The sequence below is a fragment of the Linepithema humile genome, chromosome 1 (assembly GCF_040581485.1).
Source record: "Linepithema humile isolate Giens D197 chromosome 1, Lhum_UNIL_v1.0, whole genome shotgun sequence".
Lineage (NCBI taxonomy): Eukaryota > Metazoa > Arthropoda > Insecta > Hymenoptera > Formicidae > Linepithema > Linepithema humile.
Window position 1 is genome coordinate 22392064 of NC_090128.1, and position 26024 is coordinate 22418087.

Genomic DNA, 26024 nt, shown 5'->3' on the forward strand with positions numbered 1-26024 from the left:
ACCGATTCTCACGTATGTTGCAATATTCCATTATCTGCAAACGAACATGGAGATCGCTTTTGCGATATTATACTGATTTTATCCCCTTATACCCCTTTTTTCGAACGGTAGAATAATACGGTCAATGCGATTTTGGTTTGCCAGATAACAGAGAAACGAGGTTGACGCTAATCCATTGAAGAGGGCCTTTAACTAGCTGCATTATGTTCGCGAAGTTAAACAACGCGTCCAAAAACACGGCACTGTCCGACTTGCTTCCCGATTCGATTCGCAACACGTTTGAGATCGACAAGCAGTCCGCCACAGCCGGACCAGAGAACGTCTGGCGTATATATGACGCTTATCGGATAAAAGACAAAATGGTAATTAGCCGCAAAAAAATACGACATTTTCCCAATAATTTTATTTTTGGTTTTTTTTTAACGCCGAAACGGTAATAACGTCATCGAAAATATTGAATAAATTATTATTAAAAGTCAAATTAATTTTTCGATCAATTGTCGAAAAATGTGATAAAGTACCTCAAGTTTCTCTTCTTTTTGACAATATAATCTGGATGAAAATAGAGAGAATGCCGCGATTGGATCGCGGCATTAAAATTCATCGACCTCAGAAAATCTGTCTTGAAAGTAATCGAAGGTTTCAAAGCGAAAATGAGGCTAATCTATAATTCGAACAACTTGGTATCTGAAATGAAATGACATTTGTAATTGGATTTCAATTCTTGCGTGTCAATTCCGAGTGTATATTCTTTGGAAAGTTCGCAATCCGAAGCTGATAGCTGATAAAGAAAAGCGTTGCTCCTTTTGTAGGAGTTCTCGATTTTCATATTCGATAAGCGATCCGCGGAGAAACTCCACAAACCGAAACGCCGGGAAGCGGTCACGGACATCCTGCGCGAGAGCGCAGCTCGAATGGCACAATATTCCCATCCGAAGCTCCTGAAGGTACGTACGCGACACGATTAAGAGGATGCTGGAGTGCCTGACGAACTCCGACGCGAAAGCGCCATCATTTCGATGGAACTAAAAATGAGAGTGATATTATCGGCATAAGTCATAATCTAAGTATAATTGTATTATGTATGCGTATGTGTGGTGCGTGTATATATTCGCATATTATTGTATAGCGCCTCTATGCCAAAATCCGAGAACTAATCTGCTGCTCTTTTTAACCTTATTATCGTCTATATTGCTCGCATCCTTTGCATAATCGTAATTCGCGACGCATTTTAAAATTACATCTCTGAACTCAATTTGAAAGGTTTCCTGTTAATCTTTGATATACTCTTTTTCGGCAAGCACACTCGTTTTGCATGTACAAACTGTATAATTTTTATAAAAAATTAATATTTATATGCATTGACAGCTTGTCGGTAAAATTTCCAAATTTTTTTCTTTTTTTCGTTTTAAAACTAGTGCTTGCCGATGTATTAGAGTATGTACTTTAACCATATAAGAGGATTTGTAATTCTATTGAAGCAATAAAAAATGCCGTGTTAATTACAAAATTGAAACTCGATTGGTAAGAAAGTGTAAAGTCAGCATCCTCTTAAAGGCCAAGGTAAAATGCGAGGTGCTCTCAGTTTCAAACTAAAACGTTTTCATTGGAAAGTTCGTTTATGCAAGTTTATTTTTTACTTTCCTCACTTTTGACGCAACTCGAGACAATTGATGCAAATATCGTCTACTGTTAATTAATTATATAATATGTATATATATATATTTTTTTTAATTATTATTATCTTGGGTCCTTAGAAAATTTTATGAACACCAGAAATATGTTGCATACAAATTTAATCACTTTTCCATCAGATTACTTCGTGAAAAAGAGTTTAAAAAATGTCTAATTTTTTCTTATCAATGATATTGCCCGAGTATACTCAGGTAAATTTATATCGATTATAATGTGTATGTACTGCCCAAGCATACTCACGCAAATCAGAAAAGTGGGTAATGAGATTCAATCAAAGATAAATAAAGAGAAAAAAACCTAATTTCTTAAAAATAGACGAAAATCGATAATGAGAACGATAAATACGCAAAAGAAATATGTTCTTTCTTGCTATGAATCTGAGATTGGTAACTAAAATAATGATTGATAACCGAAAAGATTTCAGATATATAATCAAAATTTGTCTAAAATCAAAATCTAATAGAATCAAGATAGAATCAAGATGTAGCGAATTTATTCGAATATTTCTAATAAAAAAAAGTCCGTTCAATTATTTTGTGGGCCTACATTTAAATTTATATGTTATATTCGATAACAATGTAGGCGTACAAAGTGGAGGAATGTGCGGATACGTTGGCATTTGCGTCAGAGCCTATTCTCGCCAGCTTAGCGAATGTCCTGGCGTACAAAGAGCAACTGGTAAATACACTGGCAGCACAATCTACCGGGGCAATACCCAAGGACAAGAATCACCCGCCAACCACCAGCAATCGACCCACCATGGTTAAAGAATACGAGCTACTTGAGCTGGAGATCAAAAATGGACTTCTCCAGGTAAGAAAATGTTGAACTATCCCATACAGCACACAAACGTTGAATCAATATCTAAAAAACGTAGAATTGTAACATTATGAATGTTTCAGCAACGTTGCGAAATATAGATTCAATGTTGAAAAAATATTGAAGAAATGTCTAATGTCCGCTGAATTGCAATGTCTGCAAGACAAGAAACATTAATTCAATATTGATTCAACATTTATTCAATGCAGAATTTATATATATTATGCATTATAATAATGTTTTGAAAAATTGAACGAAATAAATGTTTAAAATTAATTTTTATTTAAATATATATATATATATATATAATTATATTATTATTTCTTATTAATAATTATTGTAATAATTATTATATTATTTCAAAAGATAATAATTGTTAAATGTTGTTTCTACGTTATAGCAACATTTAACAATCAATATAGCAAAATCAACATAGATTCAATGTTGAAAAAACCTTTATACTTCAACATTCAACATTGCAACGTCTCAGCGACGTTATTTCAACTTTCTGTGCTGTGTGGGTATCACACGTGTTTCAATAAATCACTAATAACAATATTTTTTTAAATACTAAATAATTTTTAAAACCTAATAATTTTTAAATCACTTGATAAAAAATTATAAGATTTAAATGTAATATGATGAATATTTCTTACATTGCTTGGAAATGTAACATATCATAAAAGAATATTTAGATAAATATTATTCCTTAATTAAGGCAGGGGAAAATATTTTTCTTAAAAAATATTCAAAGATGCGATAGATATTTTTTACTGCCATCATTAATTTAGTTGCTCTTTTTCAACCACGATATGCGAAAAAGCTTTCTTGATAATGCATGATACACAATGCTTGATGCAAAGTAGAAACGCCCTGCACTTACAGCGACATGCTATCCTAATTTATTATCTTCATAACCGAGACGCAGTTGTAAACTACAAACGAATGTTAAAGAGTATATTCTGTATTATATTCTTTCATGAATAGATATTATAACACCAAAAAATAATTTTTTTCTTAAATTGATTCAAAAACAAATCACGTGAGGAAAAATTATTCTCAATTTGTATTATATTTAGAGAATTTGTCACGCGCCAAACATCGTAAAATACGTTAATTATTTTCTTGTTATGCATTTCCAATAATCCGATTTCCGTAAATTTTACTTCCTTCATTTGCCGCTATTTTATATGTATAATCCAGACTTTTTGTGATTGCAAATCCAAAACACATCCGGTAATAGTGTTCATCCATTAACTATTAAGTCGTTGTAAGTGCGTAGAACAAGAAACGCGGTTTTTATGTGCTTCCACCTACGTTGCCGCCTACAATATTGCCAATATTTTCCTCCCTTTCTAATAAAATATTCAATAAATATACGATCCAAATTTTCGATAAGAATTACCCCTGTGTTTTCACAATAATATTCTGATATATGACATTATACCCATACAGCACACAAACGTTGAATCAATATCTAAAAAACGTAGAATTGCAACATTATGAATGTTTCAGCAACGTTGCGAAATATAGATTCAATGTTGAAAAAATATTGAAGAAATATCTAATGTCCGCTGAATTGCAATGTCTACAAGACAAGAAACATTAATTCAATATTGATTCAACATTTATTCAATGCAGAATTTATATATATTATAATAATGTTTTGAAAAATTGAACGAAATAAATGGTTAAAATTAATTTTTATTTAAATATATATATATAATTATATTATTATTTCTTATTAATAATTATTGTAATAATTATTATATTATTTCAAAAGATAATAATTGTTAAATGTTGTTTCTACGTTATAGCAACATTTAACAATCAATATAGAAAACTCAACATAGATTCAATGTTGAAAAAACCTTTACACTTCAACATTCAACATTGCAACGTCTCAGCAACGTTATTTCAACTTTTTGTGCTGTATGGGATAGACACACGTGTCATACAAAACGAGAGATACTAGATTTAAAAAGATTAAGCATTTGATGGAAACAAAATTAATACGATAATTTATAAAATGCTAAAACTCTTCAAACTGTTAGAAAAATATTCAGTTTTTACTTTTTTATTGTTGGGGTGAAAATTATGCGATCGACCTCTTTTCGCTCGAAAGAGGTGATCTCGCAACACAAGTACGCATGCATGACCGTGACATTGTGCGTAAGCACAGCATCATAACATAGATGAAATAACGAGATCGCGTTGCGGAAAATTAAGTCAAATACAAGCGCATGCGTGTTTGGCCGAGAGAGAAAAGCAGAGAGAAAGAGAGACAGTATGATCAAAGTAAATTCTCTCAAAAACGAGTTGCTGATTGCAACCGCGAGAAATCACAACTTCATCATAGTGACGCTGCTGCCTGACGTAGCTCGCATAATACAATGTATTACGAAACGTAATAGAATGGTTAATGCCGTTAACTCCTTCAAACTTGCGCCACCGTGTAACAGCGCGTCTAACGACTTGAATTCGCAATTATATGTTTGACGAAGTGTAATATCTCAATTTAGTAGAAATGTAAAATGATATTAAATAACATAAAAAAATATAATATCAAAATTAACACAAATTGAAATCATAGGGACAGATCAAGACAAAGATGTTATTGCAAAGGTAACAAAGATTTAAGGGCAAAATATAGTGTTAACAAAAATAGTGTTTAAAAAAGTTAAGTTTAAATAATAACTTCAAAAAAATAGTCTGGTAATTGCTGAATCATTTCTCGGGTGCAGGTAGAGCGGGTTAAACCGAGTAGAAAAGTCCTCTACCATTTCGCGATTTTCGCAATAATTAACGAGAAATTAATTAAAGAAGATCGGCCAATTTTCGCGAGCCTAAGCGCGCGGCGGGAAAAGACAACCCCAACTGTTACGTGGTGGTCGCTAAGACGCAAGGATCTTCACTCGTATGTTGCCGTTGTGATTTGTAGAGCGCTTCTTCCCACGCTTCGTCACGCGCCTAACCAAATAACTGTGGGCTGTATCGCCACGGGCCTCTTCTCGCCGCGATAATGAGATATTGATTAACAAATATCGACCAATTCGTGTGAGTTTAAGAGCGCGGTGAGAACTATTTTTTTTTTAGTTTTTCGATATTGAGAGTTAATAAATTGTTTTTTTTTAGTGGCATTATTCTTTCGACACATATCGCATTCATAAATATCCTCTGGACATACATCATTGCTATAATAGTTTGATGTATTTCACACTATGCATTTGACATATTTCGCAACTAGTGCATTTGACATATTTCAAAGTAGTTGCACAATACTGCAACTACTGTAACGTTTTATAATAGGTTGATAATGGCTTAAAATAAAGTTATAAATAAACGTTCCTGTAACGAGAGCTTATGTATAATATAATACAACTGTTTCAACTTTAATATCCTACGTAATAATATATATTAATTCGCATTTGCTCTCTTCATATTTTTTTAACTTTTGTTATATTAAACCTGGAGCAGAATTTATTTAACAAAACGTTGAAATTTTCGGAATTATTACGGAAATTAAAACGGAATTCAACAGCGAATATTATGGATTCATTTTTTGCAGATTACAGAGGCTCTATTATTTCTTCATAGCAACCGTAAAGTTCTCCATAGAAATGTTTGTCCGACAAGCATTATTATCACAAAGGGTGCGTTCCACTTAACGCCCGCAACGCTCCTAGGATCATTTTATCCTTGTTTTTCATCGAAAGTTAAACGAAGATAAAATGATTCTAGGAGCGTTGCGGGCGTTAAGTGGAACGCACCCAAAGAAAGGCACGTGGAAATTGTCAGGGTTTGAGTTTATCGGTGAGTCCAATCTCAACCCTTGTACTAAATTTAGATATACTAATAGGAGCTTAGCCATTTTTAGTCAATAATTTTCTAGGAATTTTCAAAATAAAATACATGTTGCAATTTTTTTAATTGTTCACACAAAACTGAATATAACGATACGTCAGTCAATTAAATAAATATAAAATAACAATATTATATCAATTAATTTAAAAAAAAATCATTATTGTTGAATTACCATAATACATCACTTTGGATATATTAATATAACACATATTATGAAATATTTAAAACATGAATCAATAAAGATAGATTACGCATATCGTATCGATTAGACTGTGATATCAATAGTTAAGAAAAATAGATGCATGATCTCTGCTGTAGTATGTTGCTTTAGAATGCTTTTCGCTTGTTAGAGAGGGGCAATGACTTACCGGTAACCGTGCAACCGTGGACGAAGCACATGCCGAAAATGACTCAACCGAATCTCGATTACACAGGTAGATGTCGCCAAGTCTCTTAGACGCGCGCCCACGACAGAGAAACTGCTTCGAGAACGAGCGAGAGAAAGAGAAAGAGAAAGAGAGAGAAAGAGAAAGAAAGTTTTCATATTTCTATAAATACAAATTTTCTTTGCAAATGGAAACCGATCTTTATGTAATAGCGAGATTAAAATCTATATTTTGTGTGCACATCTAGTATTAAACGCGGTTGTTTGCTTTCCCTGCCGTGTCCACATTGCGCGGGATCAGATGAAGCAATCTCGGTATTACAGAGTTATATTTAATGCTGAATGCGAAAAATAGAAATCTAATTATACTGTTGTTATCGCAACGAAATAACTCGAACTCTTGTCTTGTAATCATTCGGGGATTACATTTTGATCGAAAGTTTATAAAATTTCGAAGAATAAATGACTTTCGCGATACTTTGATTATACATGAAAGTTTATACACAAGGAAAAACGTTCCAATATCATTAATGGTAACAGATTTATACAAAAAAAAACTTCATTATCTCCAAACTTGGACGATAAATCGGGAAGTACTTTGCATCCCGCGGCTTTGATCGTGCCTCTCACTGAACATTACTGGAAGCAGCTTTTCCTGTCGTGGCCACGCAAAACGATTTCTTTGCTCATTTGCATTGCTGATCTCTTCACGCCTCGTCGACGAAGGATCGATGCGTTTGTAAAGCGACGTGCAATATGTTGCAGCGCCGGAGATTCAGCAGAAAAAGACCGCGAACTATCCCGCCGACATGTTTAGCTTTGGCTTGACGATATGCGCGATTTACAATCAGGGCCGATCACTGATACAGACGAATCACAGCTGTTCAGATTATCTCAAGCAGCTCGAGACTGTAAGTTTTTTATCCGCGACGAGACGATTGTCTTCGGAAACGCGAAAAAAATTGCGGATGATCTTTAAAAGAATCTCTAAAAGGAAGATAAATTCCTGATTTTGCATTCATTGTTGAAGCAAAGGCGGATGAGTAAAATGGATCGATTTTAGCCCCCGGAGCGACAAGTGAAAGTGATATGTTTTTTTGTAGTTTTTGAGTTGCTGAATCTGACTTTGACCTTTGAAAACTTTTAATACTTTCTTGATACTTTTCTGGGAAAGTAAAAAATTTTTAAAGGTCAGAATCAGATTCAGCAGCTCAAAAGTTACAAAAAAACATACGTTTTTACTTACCGCTCCGGGGGCCAAAATTGGCTTTTTTTACTCATCCTTCTTTCAATCTACCGTTACATTTTCTTTCTTCTCAGCTTAATTTTTTTATTGCTGCGTATGAAAATACAGTTATAATTTGCTGGATATCTAATTGAAAAGTGAAAAAGCGTGCTCCTGTTAATTTATTTGTAGTGATTCCCGTTTGCACGAGATACCTCTCTTATTTGTTTATTTTATTATAAAATCAAAAGTATTGATTTAATTTTACCAAATAGCTATACTATGTGGCCTTAAATTGCGTATCATGATTTAACAATTTAATTAACAGTTTTGCTCAGTATTCAATGTACACTATTAATTTATTACGAGGCAACTATAATTTTCGAAAAGTTATTTATGATATAAAAAAGCAGACTACCATTCCTCGTGATAAAATTTTTAAAAAATTTTTTATTGTTCTCGCAGACAATTATTATTTCATAAAAAACTAAATTATCGATTATTGTAGCAATTTAGCGATATTATCTGAAAGTTTTAATATATTTAATATAAATTCAAGACAAAACTTCATTATTATCGTGATTTTTTTAACCAGCTTGACGATCAAGTCACTATTATCTTGCCATTGATACCGATACCTCTCCGAGAAGCTGTGACGCGACTTTTACACAAAGAGCCCGAGCAGAGACCAACCGCACAAGTTTTAACCATGATAAAATTCTTCGAGGACCCGGTCGTACACGCTTTACAATTTCTCGACGTCAGCAGAATGAAGGACATGTATCAGAAGGACCACTTTTTTACAACGACATTAACAGATGCATTGCCGTTTGTGCCGAGGGTACGTGTAATATATTTATTACAAATTTAAGACAAAAGAAAACAAGAAGAATTCTAGCTCAAATGATATAAAAATCATAATTACGACATATCTTTCTTATCATTGCATCGAGATCGCGCAAAATATTCCGAAGAATTTCAGTTTTTAGTTCTAGTAAAAACTGCAAAAATCGTAAACTGAACTCTATCTGCTCTGTAATTCAATGCGTCCTAATTGTACGCGTGCAACCTCGTTTTCGCGAGAAACGTCGCATATCACGTGCAAGTTTCCCGTTTGCGCAGAAAATCTGGTATCAGCACGTCTGGACGAACCTTATCGAGGAGCTACAAACGCAGGAAGTGATGTCTGCCGTACTGAAGCCTACGCTGTACATCATCCAAAATAGTTCCACGGAGGAGTACATGAAGTTCTTGTTTCCCTCACTTCAGTACGTACTATATAGAAAGGAAATAAACGCGAGACCGCGCGAAATACGATAAACATATTTCATCTCACCCCACCGTCATTTTCTTTCTTTTGTTCTCTCTCTCTCCCCTACAGAATTTTCTTCGTCGGTCGAAGGTCAATTCAGGGAACTGTAGCCCTGTTGGAGAATCTGCACGTCCTCCTCGAGAAGACACCCGTGGTAAACGAGCGCGAAGTGCTTGCGGTGCTGTACATGGCCTTCGGAAATTCGACCGATCAAGTGCGAGTAAGTAAACGATCAGGAATTCACTTTTCAGAAAGACGAGAAAATATTTTTTAATACCGTAAAGTTATGCGATACGCAGAATAAAGAAAATCTCAGCAATTGCTACAGCTAAACTCTGAGATTGAAAAAATTAAATTCCTTAAATTAAAAAAAATTTACTATACTTTTGAAAAATTCTTGTATTAACGGCACGATTGATTCGCTTGTTTGTCAGACGGCAGCGTTCGTGGCCGTGACAAAAGTGACCAATTATCTCGAGGACGACGCTATACACAATATGGTATTACCGAAATTGTTCGACGCCGTCACCAAAAATTTGGTGACGGACTCGCGAGTGCTGGTGGACGTAATGTCGTGTATTCTGACTCGTCTAGACAAGCAGAAAATTATCGACTTTATCCTACCGCTGCTCTGTAAAATCAACAAGCTGCAAGAGCCCGATATTCTCATGCGGGTTGTAAGTAAGTGAAATAAAAACGATTTCAAAATTACGTGGATTCCTTCATGTGCCTAATCGGTTTTCTTTCAATAACAACAATTAACTACTTGCCTAATGCGTAGAAAATATATAAAAATTAAGTTTTCTTTACAATTAAGAAAAGCAACAAATCTATGTCCAAAACATATGACTATAAAATGATACAAAAAAGATACGAATAATATATATTTTGTTTTATATTTGTATTCGATATTCAAACGCTGAAAACATGATACAAAATATCATCTCACTTTTGCGTATTTAATTGTTGAGGCAAGCAGTTAATAGTAGTTATCAGGATTTGGACACTATATTATGCCTGGGATGAACCTAAGCTAAATAATGTATTTTGCTACAACAATCCAAAATAGAACCTGTTTTATCTCACTATAAAAGTAAAGCAATTAGCTAGAGCACATTTTAATCTGCAATAAAGTAACTTGATAACAGATTCTATGCTCAACAATATAACAAAGAAAGAAAACCGGAAAAAGAGAATGCAAAAAAAGAGATTGTTCGTATCCCAAGGGGATAGTATTTCATTTGAAAAAAAAAGAAATGATAACATGACTAATCACTTTTTGCCCGTTCGCGTTCAAATATTTACAGACTGATGCTGACCGACAAAAAGTATGGGCTGTCGGTCAATTGGATAGCGCTGCATGCGATGCCGTCGCTGATACCGCAAACCGTGAACACTGCGTTAAATCTTGAACAATTCATACTGCTCCTCGAGGTGGTGCAGGATATGTTAAACAATATCGAGAGGCAAGTGCAATTAACGTTGAGGTCAGTCAAGTTGCATTTAATTACAAACGTTGTATAAACGGGTCAACGTAATGATTGTTCAACGCTCTAATTAATAATTATTGCAAAAATAAACGAGTGCTTGGGCGCGCGTTTAATAGCTCGTGAAATGATTAAAAAAAATATCTAACTGTCTGAGATGAATGCATATCTATACATATTCAGCATTCATCATAAATCATTAATATTGTTAAATTATAAATGTAACTAATTTATTTTCATCTGTAGACACTCATTGCATTGTCCCGTCTAAACAAAGATCTCATTTGACCTAGTTATGATGGAAAACACTCAGCGTAATGAACGAATGCTGCGACTGTTAATTAATTAATACCACACACGTCTATCCACCGAAATGTGCATACCTTTAGAACAGTGCTCGAAATTAGTCTGAACATTTCAGCCGATTTCCGTGGTATACGCCTCCTTTCCTCTCCTTACCGCGCGCGCCGCAGCCGCTAGGGCCAGCGCCGCCGAGCGTTAGGAGCGACACTATCTGATTATGAATGGGTTCTTTTCCCTATTTATTAAAATTTTAAAAAATGTATTAAAATTTATTAAAAATAAATTTTTTATTTTCAAATTTATTAAGTGGAAATATTTTAATAGATTTCCACGTCACCCATGAGATACTAATGCTGACGCGTTTTTTTTTAAATGGTTTCCCCCGTAGACCTATTCCACTAAAGATAAAAATAAATTCTTAATTTAAAAAAAAATATATATAAAAGAGATTTTCTTAATTAGATTTTCTTAGCCTTTTATGAGAATGAACAATTGATGCAATAATGTAGATAGAAACCACTTTTTGAAAAACGTGTCAGTATTAGTACCTCATGGGTGACGTAGAAATCTATTGAAATATTTCCACTTAATAAATTTAAAAAAAAATTTATTTTTAATAAATTTTAATAAATTTTTTTAAATTTTAATAAATAGGGAGAAGAACCTACTCATAGAACCTAATCAGATAGTGCCGCTCCTAACGCTCGGCGGCGCTGGCCATAGCGGCTGCGGCGCGCGCGGTAAAGAGAGGAAAGGAGGCGTATACCACGGAAATCGGCTGAAATGTTCAGACTAATTCCGAGTACTGCTTTAGAATTCTCAAGAATAAATGCGCAACGCTTAGCTTTATCATTTCTGTAATTATAGAAATCAAAGGACCAAATTGTCGGTCGACAATCACTCTCCGAGTAACTCTTTGGACAAATATCGAACCATACGACATCCATACAATAATGACATCACGCAAGTGCCACCATTCACGATCCCGAATTTGCGCGTCGAGCGACGCAAGACTTCATCCGCCGAGGATATGGCCAGAAAAAATAGCATTGGTACGAATACTAAACAGATGTTCTTTCTAATGTCTATAATATTTTTTTTTACGTCAAGTTTAAATGTAAATCTTGGTACATTTTTAATAGTTTGTTTCATCTTTGAATGTAATGGAACGGGCTTATTTTTATGTCAAGTTTTAATCTTACAATTAGTAAAAACAATTTTTCTCGATCTTTAAATTTCTTGATATTAATTTACGACACGCGCGAGTTAATATTTCTTTAATTCATTTATAACAATTAAAAGTGTTACATTTTCTTATCAGTATGATTTATTCCATTCTTTGCGGATAATTTCCATAAATATTTGTTAATACAAATGGAATTGAATAAATTTGAATTTTATTGAAAACGATAGGGTGCGATCACGAAAGGAGACAGTAAATGGTTCAATTAACTTTAATATTTATGGAAACAATCCAGGCAATTAAATGATGGGAATTAAATGACCTAAATTAATGATATAATAAAATTTCTCTATACGTAGGATCAATATCGACGGCGTCTGCGGAGAATATGACACGGAAAAGTTCAATGGCTGGTAAGTGGGAACAGTACTGGTAAGGTTTCCCCTTAATTAATGTAAATGATTCATTATTGAGTACGATGGGCTTGATATTTAGTTTGATTTAGGCTGGCTACTGGTGTGGTCGATTTAACGAAACAAACACATTTTTTTATCGTTGTTTAGCGGTGTTCGGCGGATGGTTCACCTCATCGAGTTCAAACAACGGAACTAATAATTTCTTGAGAGTGGCCATCACGTTCACGAGCAGACGTCTATCAGACAACACTCGATGAGAATGAACGAAAAATGATGCACCGCGGACGGACGTATACGGATAGACGGGAAGGAAAGCGCGAGAGCGTGCGACTCACCTGATGCCGAACGATACCGGGAAACACGCGATATCACACCAGCGCACACAGGCAGGCCCTCTCTCTGTACCAGAGAAGAGAAAGAGGAAGCGAAAAGAGGAGACACAGCGGCGGCGGCAGCGGCAGCGGCAGCTGTGAAAAGAGGGTAGAGACGATCGCGTTGAGAGCGAGCAGATAAGCAATAGGCGCGTGGCGCGTGCGCGATGCACAATCGCGAGGGTGAGAGAGCTTTCGGGTGGCACGCGCTGTCTGTAGTGTGTGGCACCGTGTGGTTCTCTCGTACACTACGCTGTGCGATGGGATGTGTCGATCGTGTATCGCCACGATAAACTGACAGGCAGCGACCGGAGAAAATCCTTTTATCCTGTAAACAGGACTCCTACCTCCCCGCCGCCCGGCGTATCGCCGTTGACGGCGATGTCGACGTCGACGTTGACGACGACTGATCCACGCACGCGCGCACCCTCCTGGCTCTCCGCTTCCGGCTGACGGGTCCTCGCCCGGCTCCGGGCTCAGGGTGTAGGCCTCTGTGCTGCCTGGAAATTATAGGTCTGCGCTGCAGATAGGTAGGTAGCTGTTGGATATACGCGGGGGATGTGTACGTGCGAAGGAGGAGAATGGGGATTGATGTGGGATATACGGGGCTTTCCTCTCGACTTCAGCTCAACGCGGTCGCACTGAAAAACTTGCCTGCCTGCCTACATCAATACGCTCGACCACCTCTTCACCTCCACCGACGACGAGATATCACGAAACGACGAACGATTGCCTGCTAACTGGCTAATTGATACGACTGATTGCCCTACTGACTGAGTGACCGATGGGACGATCGAACAGCATCGATAAACGCATTGAGCTTTAACGTCCTACAATCATGCTAAAAGCTCGTAAAACTTGTTGAACTCTTTTGCGTAATTTGTATCTTAATTGATTTGATTCTCTTAGAACAGATTAAGGAGTATAACTTTAAAACGCATTCAGGATAAGTGAAATTTATAATTTAGTAAGGTTGATGTTATGAGTGAAATTTTTAGATTTTATGGAGATAAGAATTTAATAATATAAAACAGCATTTATGGCTGCTCATAAAATTGTTATGTTTTGTCATGTTTTATTACTTTAGTAACATCGGTACATATGCACACATTAACAAGTAAAATCTCATAAATAACGAAAAGTACGAAGTTCAGAAATGATACAAATTAAAAATTTAGATACACGAAATCATGTAGAATGTCAGAATTTAACACACTACAGGCTCTTATTTCTGCGTTGAGGGATTTTCCCCAAAGATCATTCTCATTTTCCTGGACGATTGTCAGCCGTATCGGCCGGCAAATTTATATCCCAATAACACTTTAGACTCTCGTAAAATCACGTTTAACAGAGTCACGCGCGCGTTGCTCGACTTGCCTAGATTTCGATATTTAATTAAACGTACTTATACAAAAAAAGTAACCATTTTAAAGATATTATTCTTTAAATAGTTATTTTAGAAAATGTTAAAAATAAAATTCCACTGTAACGCTAAATATAGAATATTTATTTCTACATTAGCTTCTGACAATTCTGTCATGCACATTATACATATTCAGCATATACGAAAAATCTTCAAGAGTCCAAAAATTTATTGTAGATTTCTTTTTGTTTAATTTTCCGCTTAATATCAAATCTGTTTATTGAAAATCTCATAAAAAGTAGTGTTTGGAAATTTTAAATTGAATAAAATATTCGGAAATTATTATAATTCAAATATTAAAAAAAACTTATGTGAAATACACACTTTATTGATTGGATATAAAAAAAAATCTTTACCTTGTACGTTTAATTCTTTTAAATTATGGTAATTTTATTTATATCATGGCTTAAGGTATTAAAAAATACTTACTGCGCGCTTTTATTCGTCTTTTAAACAAATATTTATTTGAAAAATTATACAAATTTCAAAACAAATTTATTTTATTAAAAAATTTTATTAAAGCGATTTGTTTTCTATTTTCAATGCATACTATTTTTGCTTCAAAATTATTCGAACTATCTAAGATATCCAAACTCAACGTTTTTTTACTTTGAATTGTTTAAACATTTCAAGCGTGCCAATAATATATAAATTATATATTCGAATCTTTTGTATGAGTTCTAAAAAGCTCGTCTTTACTGTTTAAAATATTTGTAATTTTGAAATATTTGTAGTATATTTGTTTGTTTAGCGTGTGAAGCTGGAGAAAGAAAAACAGCTTTACATGTTCTGAAATAGGATCATTAATCATAAGGAGGATTAAGGATAAGGAGATATACGCATTTGCAATTCTAACATTTGTAGTTCAGAATTTTATTATCGACATGTAAATAGAAAGTAAAAGTAATTAATACAATACAGGGTGTCCCATTTTAACTGACCACCCCTGTTAACTTCGCAGGAAATGGTCAGATAAAAAATATTCTATACAAAAGTTATTGGGTTTGGAGGGGGACATCCGATGGTGACATTGGTTTAACCTAGGAAACAATGAGCTACCGCGGTACGTCATGCGCCCGCGAAAAAATAGGATGGATAGAACGTGAAATTGGATTGGACGCGGAATGATCAATGTTATTTTGTAATATATGAAAACAGAACGTGGAGGAAACGTAGATTCGGTATAGAAGTAAATGGCAATTGTTCTAGCTTTCAGACAGACGCGCACACGTATGTGTGTCGTCGAACAAATCGCGATATCACCGGCGCAAATCTATTTACGTTCTAAAACTAATTCATGCTCCACGAGTGATCCCACACATATATTTATTTCCATTCACTTGTCCCAAAATAATATTATATATTGGTTCATTAAAATTGAAATTTATTACAATAATCTGGGATTCTGTAAAAATATTACAATGGTTTCTACACTGACAGTCGAAATTAATTTGTTTGGACGAAATGTTTGTCTCGCAGTAAAGAAAATATTTTTCCACGTTAAAAAGAATTCTGCTATTATCGTTTTCTATTTCATTTAATTTTTCCTACTGCGTCATAATTTCTATTCTTATTTTTTAATTACTTTCACTTCCCGTATGACTTAAAATAAGATTTTTTCAAATCTCAAGCGGCATATTTTTCTATCACCTTGCTTCCGCGTATCTTTTGATTTCGTATTGAGCATGCCAATCTTTTCTGTAGATTATTAATCGCACTCTATAAAATAATATATTTTACATCGCGCCTGTACTTGCAGCCTTATTGTAGACGACGTGGACTCGCACTCGATTCTCAGCGACAGCTCCGATCTGGACGGATTATCGCGCGAGAGCAGCTCGCAAAATTCGGCATCGCAGACGCCGCTGGACAGTCCGGGTGGACCGCGGGAAAGGATCAAGCAGATCCAGGTGGAGGCTGAGACCAGACGAGGCGAGTTCGCCCGGCTGCTAGAAGAACACGCGCAGGTGGTGCGCAAATTGAAGATGATGGAGGCGGAAGAGCAGCTGTCGGCGACGACGACGACGACGGCGACCGGGAAAGCGACGGTGATCGGCGGCGCGCACGCGTGATTTTATGATCTGATTACCGCCGCCATCGGTACGAGGGTGCCATCGAGGGTTGGGACCATCGCGTCGACCGCCGTACGACGACCATCACCACCTCATCGCGTTTCTCCCTCGAGCATCGCGACGCACCACCACCCGGACAAACCGTCGGCGCTCATTGCAACTCGCAGATGAAACACGAATGACGCGAACGTCGCTGGACGTCCGAATTATTAACTCTCGGATGCGTCTACAAGAAGGACGCATTCGAGAGTTAATTATGCGGAAAGCGAGATATGGACTCGAGAGGACTTTTTCATTATTTTCTTTCTTTTGTTCACTATGTGCTTTTGTTTCGCTGACTTCCGCTTCGAGCTAATTCGTTCGCTGCACTCTGATTTAGTGGAAATGGAAACTCGAATCGGCTTGGAAATAAATCTTAAACGATATAAGAGAGAAATTCAAAAAGCTCTTTTAAACTCCATGTTTTATGATTTATCACGGTAATTGAATAAAGCGATCAATTTACGACAATTCAGATAAATTAAAAATTAAATAAAGCTTATTTCACAGATTTTTATATATTCTGTTTTCAGTGTCATGTTTTACAATAGATTCCGTTATTTGAATAAAATGACTATTGTTTCTGCATATTCATGAAAAATCAAATCAATTGAAAATGGAATACTGCTTGTTTCGCGAGGCTTTCATATGTAGATTAAACGCACGTGTATTTTATTATTGAATTATATCAATTATTAAATAATAATATAAATTCTCATAATTTTATGCAATGATACGGTATACTGTTAGAGATGCGCCAATTAAGCGCATAACTCCATTAATTAGCAATGTAAAACATATATAATACGCGTAATACGTTCGAAGCGGAGATTTTCTGTACTTCATCCAATTATGCGAGATCGAGTTTAAAGAGTCGCGAGTCGGCAAAAACAACAGAAATCCACAAAAAAAAAGAAACACGGTTAATCAGCTTCCCGCGACAGGAAACGTCCTGATTTAACCCTTGTTTGCAACAAAGTCTGAATAAAAACCACTAGACACGACAATAATGAGGAACACTATTACGGGGAACGTGCGCGAAAGCCGCGGTTGCGTATTGTTCACAACGCGGGGGAGACGACCCTCTTGCCCGTTCGAACTAGCTCAGCAGCAACGGCTGGCCTAAGCGTAGTACAAATTTTGCAGTGAAGTCTTAATAAAAAAACCGAAAAAAAAGAGGTGCGAGTGGGCCGAGAGGAGGAGAGAGGAGATTTGACGAGCGGCGACGATAATTCGCGCCATCGTTTGCGGAGGGGTGCTGGAGCGGACATGGTGTCGACACGAACACACGTAGCCTACTCTCGAGACGGGGTGTACAAGCTTCTACGTTTTATAGTGTTGTAGAGTTGAGTGTTCCATATATAAGTGTAAGCTAGTTTTGTATATCGTAAATATACGTGTACACTCAAAAAAATATTTCTCTGATGTAGTTAGATTTCTAGATATCGCAACAAGAATGTATCGCTATTTTTCGTATCTGTGAAAACATTGTTTGTCACATATAGAATTTATAGCAGTAATGTTCTAGCAATAGCTTCTGAAAAATTTAGGTACCATTGCTAAATGTTATTCATTGCATGATCTAACACGTGATTGATCTTATATAGATAGGCGCTTTAGAGAAACTTTCTTTTTAAAGTTCACAAACAATACAGATATATATTCTGTTTCTGTCATCTAAACTGATTAAGTAATTACATATGCAATATCACAACAGTTGCTAATCATTTATCTGTTTTAGTTAATTTTTTACACCTAGAAAATTTTAGCTATTATTGCAAGATCATTTTTTTGAGTGTAGGATAAAGAGCGGGCTGCCGGATCTGACGGAGAGCGCACACTCTTTTGTAAATAGGTTTCTTTCCATCGTGTAGAGACATAGCCAGGCTCGGCCGCACCGATCGATCGTCGCTAATTAATCTCGATTAGCGGCCTTCTGTGTCTCTCTTTCTGCGCCGCTGAGTGCAAGTTATATCACAAAAATTGCAGAACAATTATTTAAATTTGAAATTCTCCCTCAAATATAATATTCAAAGATTCGTTTCAGCGGAAATTTAATTTCACATCTACCTGTAGTTAATGTAACAAATGAAACAAGGTATGATAAATTCATTGAAAATACTGAAATCAAATTTTGTAATCTTGTTTTCTTTAATTGCGTCGTAATTGAAAAACTAAAGAGGGGCAACAAATTAAGTAATTACGAGAGACGAGATTAAATAATTATCGATTATCGATGAAACTGAGTCTAAATATTTCATGAAGCTTGAGAGGAATCGCTGAAGGAAAAGCAGAGTTGAACTGAGAAGCTACTTAATTTCACATTTCATTCTTAATATTAGTCTGTACAAAATAACACAAAAATTCATAAATGATAAGGTCTGGCCAAGTTCCAAAAAAGACACTCCAATATGTTTATATTTTAATAATTATCTAAATTTTTAATATATCACCAACATGAAAAGTAACTGATATGTTATTCAAGGTGCAAATTCAAAATAAACATACATAAAATATTTATAAAATGTATAAAATGTATAAATGTATAAATAAAACTGATCAAAATTTGATTAAAAAAAAATTTAATTAAAATAACAAAATATTTATTAAAAAATACAAAAACACTTGGCGCTTCCACACCGAACAACATGTTCGCTTACATAATGTCAATTAATTACATGATGTCAATTAATTATGCTATTATTACATTATTACTCATTTTTGTTGTTTCATAATACTATAGGTGTAAAGATGTAAAGAGGTGAAGGGGTGGTGGAGCCTCTTGACGGGGGGGGGGGGGGGGGGGGGAGGAAAGGAGGAAATGGCGTAAAGCAGTGCTCGGAATTAGTCTGAACATTTCAGCCGATTTCCGTGGTATACGCCTCCTTTCCTCTTCTTACCGCGCGCGCCACAGCCGCTATGGCCAGCGCCGCCGAGCGTTAGAAGCGGCACTATCCGATTATGAGTGGGTTCTTCTCCCTATTTATTAAAATTTTAAAAAATTTATTAAAATTTATTTATTAAAAATTAATTTTTTATTTTTAAATTTATTAAGTGGAAATCTATTGAAATATTTTCACTTAATAAATTTAAAAATAAAAAATTTATTTTTAATAAATTTTAATAAATTTTTTAAAGTTTTAATAAATAGAGAGAAAAACCCACTCATAATCGGATAGTGCCGCTCCTAACGCTCGGCGGCGCTGGCTCTAGCGGCTGCGGCGCGCGCGGTAAGGAGAGGAAAGGAGGCGTATATCACGGAAATCGGCTGAAATGTTCAGACTAATTCCGAGCACTGGCGTAAAGGGATTGCGCTAGGAGGGGGGGGGGGATGAGTGAAGCCCGTTGGCAGCGCCAAGTGTTTTTGTATTTTTTAATAAATATTTTGTTATTTTAACTTAATTTTTTTTTTATCAAATTTTGATCAGTTTTATTTATACATTTTATGAATATTTTATGTATGTTTATTTTAGATTTGCACCTTGAATAACATATCAGTTACTTTTCATGTTGGTGATATATTAAAAATTTAGATAATTATTAAAATATAAACATATTGGAATGTCTTTTTTGGAACTTGGCCAGACCTTATCATTTATGAATTTTTGTGTTATATCACCTACTTTTTTATAAATGTACAAAATTAATTATGTGACAGAATTGAGATTATTTTTTAATAAGTTTTGCACATTTCGGATGTAACATTTATATTAAGAGGATGCTAAAGTGACGGGCGAACTCCGACGCGAAAGCGCCATCATTTCAATGGTACTAAAAATAAAATGACATTATTGGCGCAGCCTACGGACCTATGCCGCGTAGGTCCGTGTGTACGCATTTGTTTATAGTGGTGACTCACTACACTGACGTGTGGTCTGTGTACGTGTGTCATCGAAAGTTTGTAAACAAACGATGCGCTTGTTTCCTCGACTGAAATTTTGTCGCAAGGCTGCAATATAATGTCCGAGAAAACATAGGCGTATACAAGGTGTCAAATAAATACAAACTAAATATGACAAAATAATAAATGAAAAATATACATATAATACTATATATATCACTAAAGAAAAATGTCATATACTTTTCTTATTTTTATCCTTATGTAGTAAATACTAAATAACTAATTAATCAATTAATTAATATATACATATACACATATATTCAATAAATAGTTATCTTTATTTTGTATTTTATATGATAATGACTGAAATAATGAAAGTATATATTATTTTAGTTATATAAAATACAAAATGTGGCGGCTCACCGCCACACAGCTGTACTGAAGCGGCATAATACGCCGCGGCGCCGCTACGCGCCGCAGGCCTTCTACCAGTTATAAGCTTGCGGACCCACCGCCAGGTTGCGCAGGCGGTGAAGAGCTTTCTCGCGATCAAGCTTCGATCGACGAGATATAAAAGAGCTGCTCCGCAGATCTTTACTCACTCACTCGCTTCAAGGCGAGCTCTCACAAAGGGCCCTTGAACGGAGTCACAGCTCTGCTTCGAAGAGCGCAACCAGCAAGTCTTCTCGACTTTTCACAGTGCCTGGGAAGGCACGGAAGCGAAAGACTCAGTCTCAGCTCTGACCGCACACCTCACGTAGGATGTACAGCTACGGTCAGCTGACGCACCAGCATCGCCGTCGCCACCACAGACTCTACAGCGGAAAATAATTCCCTTAGAGTTCTGTGCCCGGTTGACTCGGCCCCCACGTGACACTCACGTTCCGGGGGACATCCGAATGCGAAGGCCTCTCCCGCCTCGGCTCGCAGACTCACTTGCGACTCACATCGAGAGCCGGACGGTCGCAGCGCATGGCACAACGGAGACATACTCCACCGCAACGCAAACCTCGCCGCCGGGATGCAACACGCACCCTCGCATGAATCGTCCTGTTAAGGACCCGATTCCAACCACGCAGACGCGGCCGGTAATATCTTACCGCGCCCGTCACCTTTCATTCGAAACTCGCGGCCTTACACTCTGCCGCGAATGCGCCGCTGGCGCACTCAAGTTACACACACACCTGTACATACATACTTCTCTCTGACAAAGAAATAAACACATTTCTACACAATTGACTCTATCTCACTTCTCACCAAGTCGAACACAATCCATTAGGCCACACGCCTATACAAAATAAAGATAACTATATTCAATATGTATATGTATGTATTTAATAATTAATTAACTTATTTATTTATTTTGTATTAATTACATAAAAATAAAAATAGGAAAAGCATATAACATATTTTTCCAATTAGATATATAGTATTATACATACATTTTTCAAATAAAATATTTTATCATGTCTAACTTATATCTATTAGACACCTTGTATAAGTCTATTTTGTCTCGTATGTACATCATTCAGCCATACGATAGAATTTCAATTGCGAGAAAAAAGGTTCAATAACCTTATAAATTATCTGATAAAATATAAACAGACCACACGTGCAGTAAATTGCTAACTAACATAAATACAAATTTTTTCAAATCTGTCAGCTGACGTTAGATCGCCTATGACAATATTTCTTAAAATCTGCCAGTTGACGAATAAATCGTCTTTGGCTGTCTTTTTTCTAAACGGTCAGCTGACGTTAGATCGCCTCTGACTATATTTATTAAAAATTGTCAGCTCACGATAGATCGCCTCTGACAATATTTCTTACAATTTGCCAGTTCACGAATAAATCGCCTTTAGCTGTCTTTTTTCTAAACGGTCAGCTGACGTTAGATCGCCTCTGACAATATTTCTTACAATTTGCCAGTTCACGAATAAATCGCCTTTAGCTCTCTTTTTTCTAAACTGTCAGCTGACGTTAGATCGCCTCTGACTATATTTATTAAAAATTGTCAGCTCACGATAGATCGCCTCTGACAATATTTCTTACAATTTGCCAGTTCACGAATAAATCACCTTTAGCTGTCTTTTTTCTAAACGGTCAGCTGACGTTAGATCGCCTCTGACAATATTTCTTACAATTTGCCAGTTCACGAATAAATCGCCTTTAGCTCTCTTTTTTCTAAACTGTCAGCTGACGTTAGATCGCCTCTGACAATATTTCTTACAATTTGCCAGTTCACGAATTAATCGCCTTTAGCTCTCTTTTTTCTAAACGGTCAGCTGACGTTAGATCGCCTCTGGCTTGTCTTATTCTATATTGCCAGTCCACAAGAAAGCCGCCTCTGGCTTGAAGACAAGAATAAGAATTTTCTAATGCCAGTCCACGAGAAAACCGCCTCTGGCTTGTCTTATTCTATATTGCCAGTCCACGAGGAAACCGCCTCTGGCTTGTCTTATTCTTTATTGTAAGATACTTTTATTACGTCATATGCTCTATGTATATATATAATGTATATTATATGCTCCATATTATCTATATTCATATCAAAATATCTTTCTAAGAAATTGACATCATTTTGTATACTCTTTTTACAATATATGATATATGATATATGCCATATTTTTTATTTCTAAAGCATGAAATATAAAGATATTTTTATTTTTTTGTGTCTATCATTTGTAAAAAAATTTTGATAAAAGAAACAACATTAATTTTACGACTTGCAATAATCTTTCATTATATGCTTCTTTCAAATACTTACAATTAGCCTTATTTTATGTGATTAACTTGGTATTTAAAATACGTATCAAAATCGAAGATGTATTTCTATTACAGTAGAAAAGAAACATTCTTGTCTTACAACAGAAAGAAATGGCAAAATATAATATTGTCTAAAGTACAGTCCAATAAAAACTGTTAAAATTGAACATTTTATAAAACCACTGTGATTTATGAAAAATCAGAACTATTATTTCAAAAATATAGACATATTTCGACTGTGTGTTTTAAACTGCACTACACATTCAAAATTCACAGAATAAATTTATTTCTGCAAAGTTGTGTATAATGTGCGACGACTTTTCCGTCGGGCAGAAGTAGACCCGCCGGTAAGCGTATCAAACCTCGTTGCTCTATGCAATGGATGTTAGTGATTACTTCAATATTTAAAGTTGGGCGCCAGGCGGGGATTAACGCGCCGCACGAACAAATTACGTTAAAACAATGATTTTCTTTAACGAGCAACGGCGATAAGCGCGACTAGACCACTCTACAAATGGCAGAGGGGCGAGGTTCTTTCGAGACGCGAAATACTGATTTGGAGAGAGGAGTCTGAAATCGGACGGTTATTGAGAACACATAAATTTCATAACAAATAACATTTAATTATATAAATTAGGTTAAATGATATCAAATGAGATTGACGCCGGGTGATAGGCGCCTTAACAATCCCGCGAAGGGGAGACATTCTTTTATCTCTGTGAGAGGCTTCAGGATTTGGCTGTTCGACTCACGGAAATCCGCGTACTCTCGTCTCACACGGTATAATATTTGGCGTGCAAGTTCGATCACTCTCATTAAATACAGCTGTTACTATTAACTCGACTTTAACCTTTCTCCTTAACGGTTAGCCTACAATACGAGTTCTGTCTTAATATTATTCTCACGGTTCGGATAGTAAACGCTCGACAGAAGGCCGAGGCGAGAAATACGCGATAGGCTAACTCCAAAAATTCTAACACTCGGTACAGCAATACACAAATAGACGCGAAATTATCATTTATAGACGAGAGACATTATTTAACGCAAGACGACTGTCGGCTCAGCAGCCCCGAGGGGGATAGCATGGTGAAATCTTAATTTACAGAAACGGTAGTCAGCGGGGCCCGGCCAAAATCTAACCTCACATGATAGCGCGAGGCATCTCGAGATAAGCTATATTCGTTACGCAAAATATGCGGGTTCTTAATTCCGCGAGGCTCGGGCCGCCTGCTGATACCGCTCTTACCGCGAAGTCGAAGTGGTGGCCTTACAAATCGCTGGTACGCCCGTAGTGGTCCTCGAGGTTCCGCCTAGGTTGCCGACTCGCCGAACAGTGACGACAGCGAGGCTCGCCGGACAGCGGTGACATTCCGCGCATCGTCCTGCGCATGTAGATCCTCGCTATCGATTAGCGATTCTTGATCCTTCGATGTTTACTAGATCTCGATGCTCGCGTCGCTCCTCGATACTTCGGCCCTCGGTGACGCTTCTCCGAGGTGACCCCGGTCTCTCTCTTAGAGCAGCTGCCGTTAACGTCCCTCGCGGCCTTTTCCGTTTACGGATCCAAACCTTCTCTAAATCGGCCGGGAACTGATCAGGTTCCGACCTGATTCTGCTTTGGCTCGTTACGACAGCTCCTTTTTCGGGTACTCCACTCCGGGTCTTCGGCGTGTGAGAGCGCGCTTCCCTCTCGGGCATCATCTCTCTCGGTGCGTCCACCGGCCTTGATATGCTCCAAATCTGCAATTGTATCTACGGTAGCGACTTTGTCTGGAATCTAATTGTTTATTCAAGGATATTTTACTTGACCTTGTTCCGGATCTGTCTACACGCCGTCCGAGCCTCCGTTGTCCTGTCTGCTGAGTCCCTCGCAGGTCCCACGAAGGCTGCTCCACTTTAATTACAATATGGGAGTTTGGCCACTCACCACGACTCGCATAATTCGTTACAACGCAAAATCTACAATCTCAAAAAGAGAATTAAGAAGGAGAGGTCGTCGCCCCCCGCGGTGGGGTTTCCGACCTTAAATTTCCCTCCTCGATCGGGCTTTCTCGCCCTTGTGACGGACCTCAAAAATGTCACGTCACAAATGTCAGTGGAAGAGTAATTTATTTGTTATTACATATACATGATATTTTACCATTCCTCTCTGGTGTAAGACTACAATGTTTTTTTTTTACTGAACTAGAAATTAATTTTATATTTTGATGTGTATTTTAGATACTAAGATAAACGCATAAAATAAGGCTAATTGTAAGTATTTAAAAGAAGTATATATTAAAACAAATTATTGCAAGTCACAAAATTAATGTTTTTTTTTATCAAGATTTTTTTACAAATGATACATACAAGAAACTAAAAATACCTTTATATTGCATGCTTTATAAATAAGTTATATGACATATACATTTATTTTACAATATACAAAATAATATTAACTTTTTACATAGATACTTTGATGTAAATATAAATACATAATATGGAGCACATAATATACATAATATATACACATAAAGCACATAAATAAAAGTATTTTACAGAAATTAGAATATGAATGTATGTAACTAAATAATATAAATGTTTGCAAGAATGTTGCAAAATTTATGTATAATACATACACTTTTTTTATCCTTCAGAGTATTTTCAACCAATTTTTTTCAGCCGGGTTTTGTAGCACATAACACACTCTCACACGCACAACTAACACACACATAACTAACCTAAAAGATTCTGTATATGACAGATAGCACTGAGAACTGTATAGCGCTTCTATCCCAAAATCCCGGAACTAATCTATAGCTCTTTTTTACGTTATTCTTTCTA

General features: G+C 36.2%; 2 protein-coding genes across 2 annotated transcripts in view; one reads left to right on the plus strand and one right to left on the minus strand.

The window, feature by feature from the left end:
* Window positions 1-26024, minus strand: part of LOC136997325 (transcription initiation factor TFIID subunit 7-like) — a 297656-nt gene that overhangs the window by 263997 nt on the left and 7635 nt on the right. The window lies entirely within an intron of this gene.
* LOC136997251 (SCY1-like protein 2) lies at window positions 201-18325 on the plus strand. Its single transcript, XM_067347773.1, has 16 exons — window positions 201-362; window positions 813-947; window positions 2278-2508; window positions 6083-6167; window positions 6295-6327; window positions 6729-6812; window positions 7529-7674; window positions 8584-8829; window positions 9111-9256; window positions 9370-9520; window positions 9735-9979; window positions 10596-10766; window positions 11958-12142; window positions 12633-12686; window positions 12837-13590; window positions 16243-18325. The coding sequence occupies exons 1-15, from the start codon at window positions 204-206 to the stop codon at window positions 12944-12946; spliced, it is 2181 nt and encodes a 726-aa protein (XP_067203874.1). The 5' UTR covers window positions 201-203; the 3' UTR covers window positions 12947-13590; window positions 16243-18325.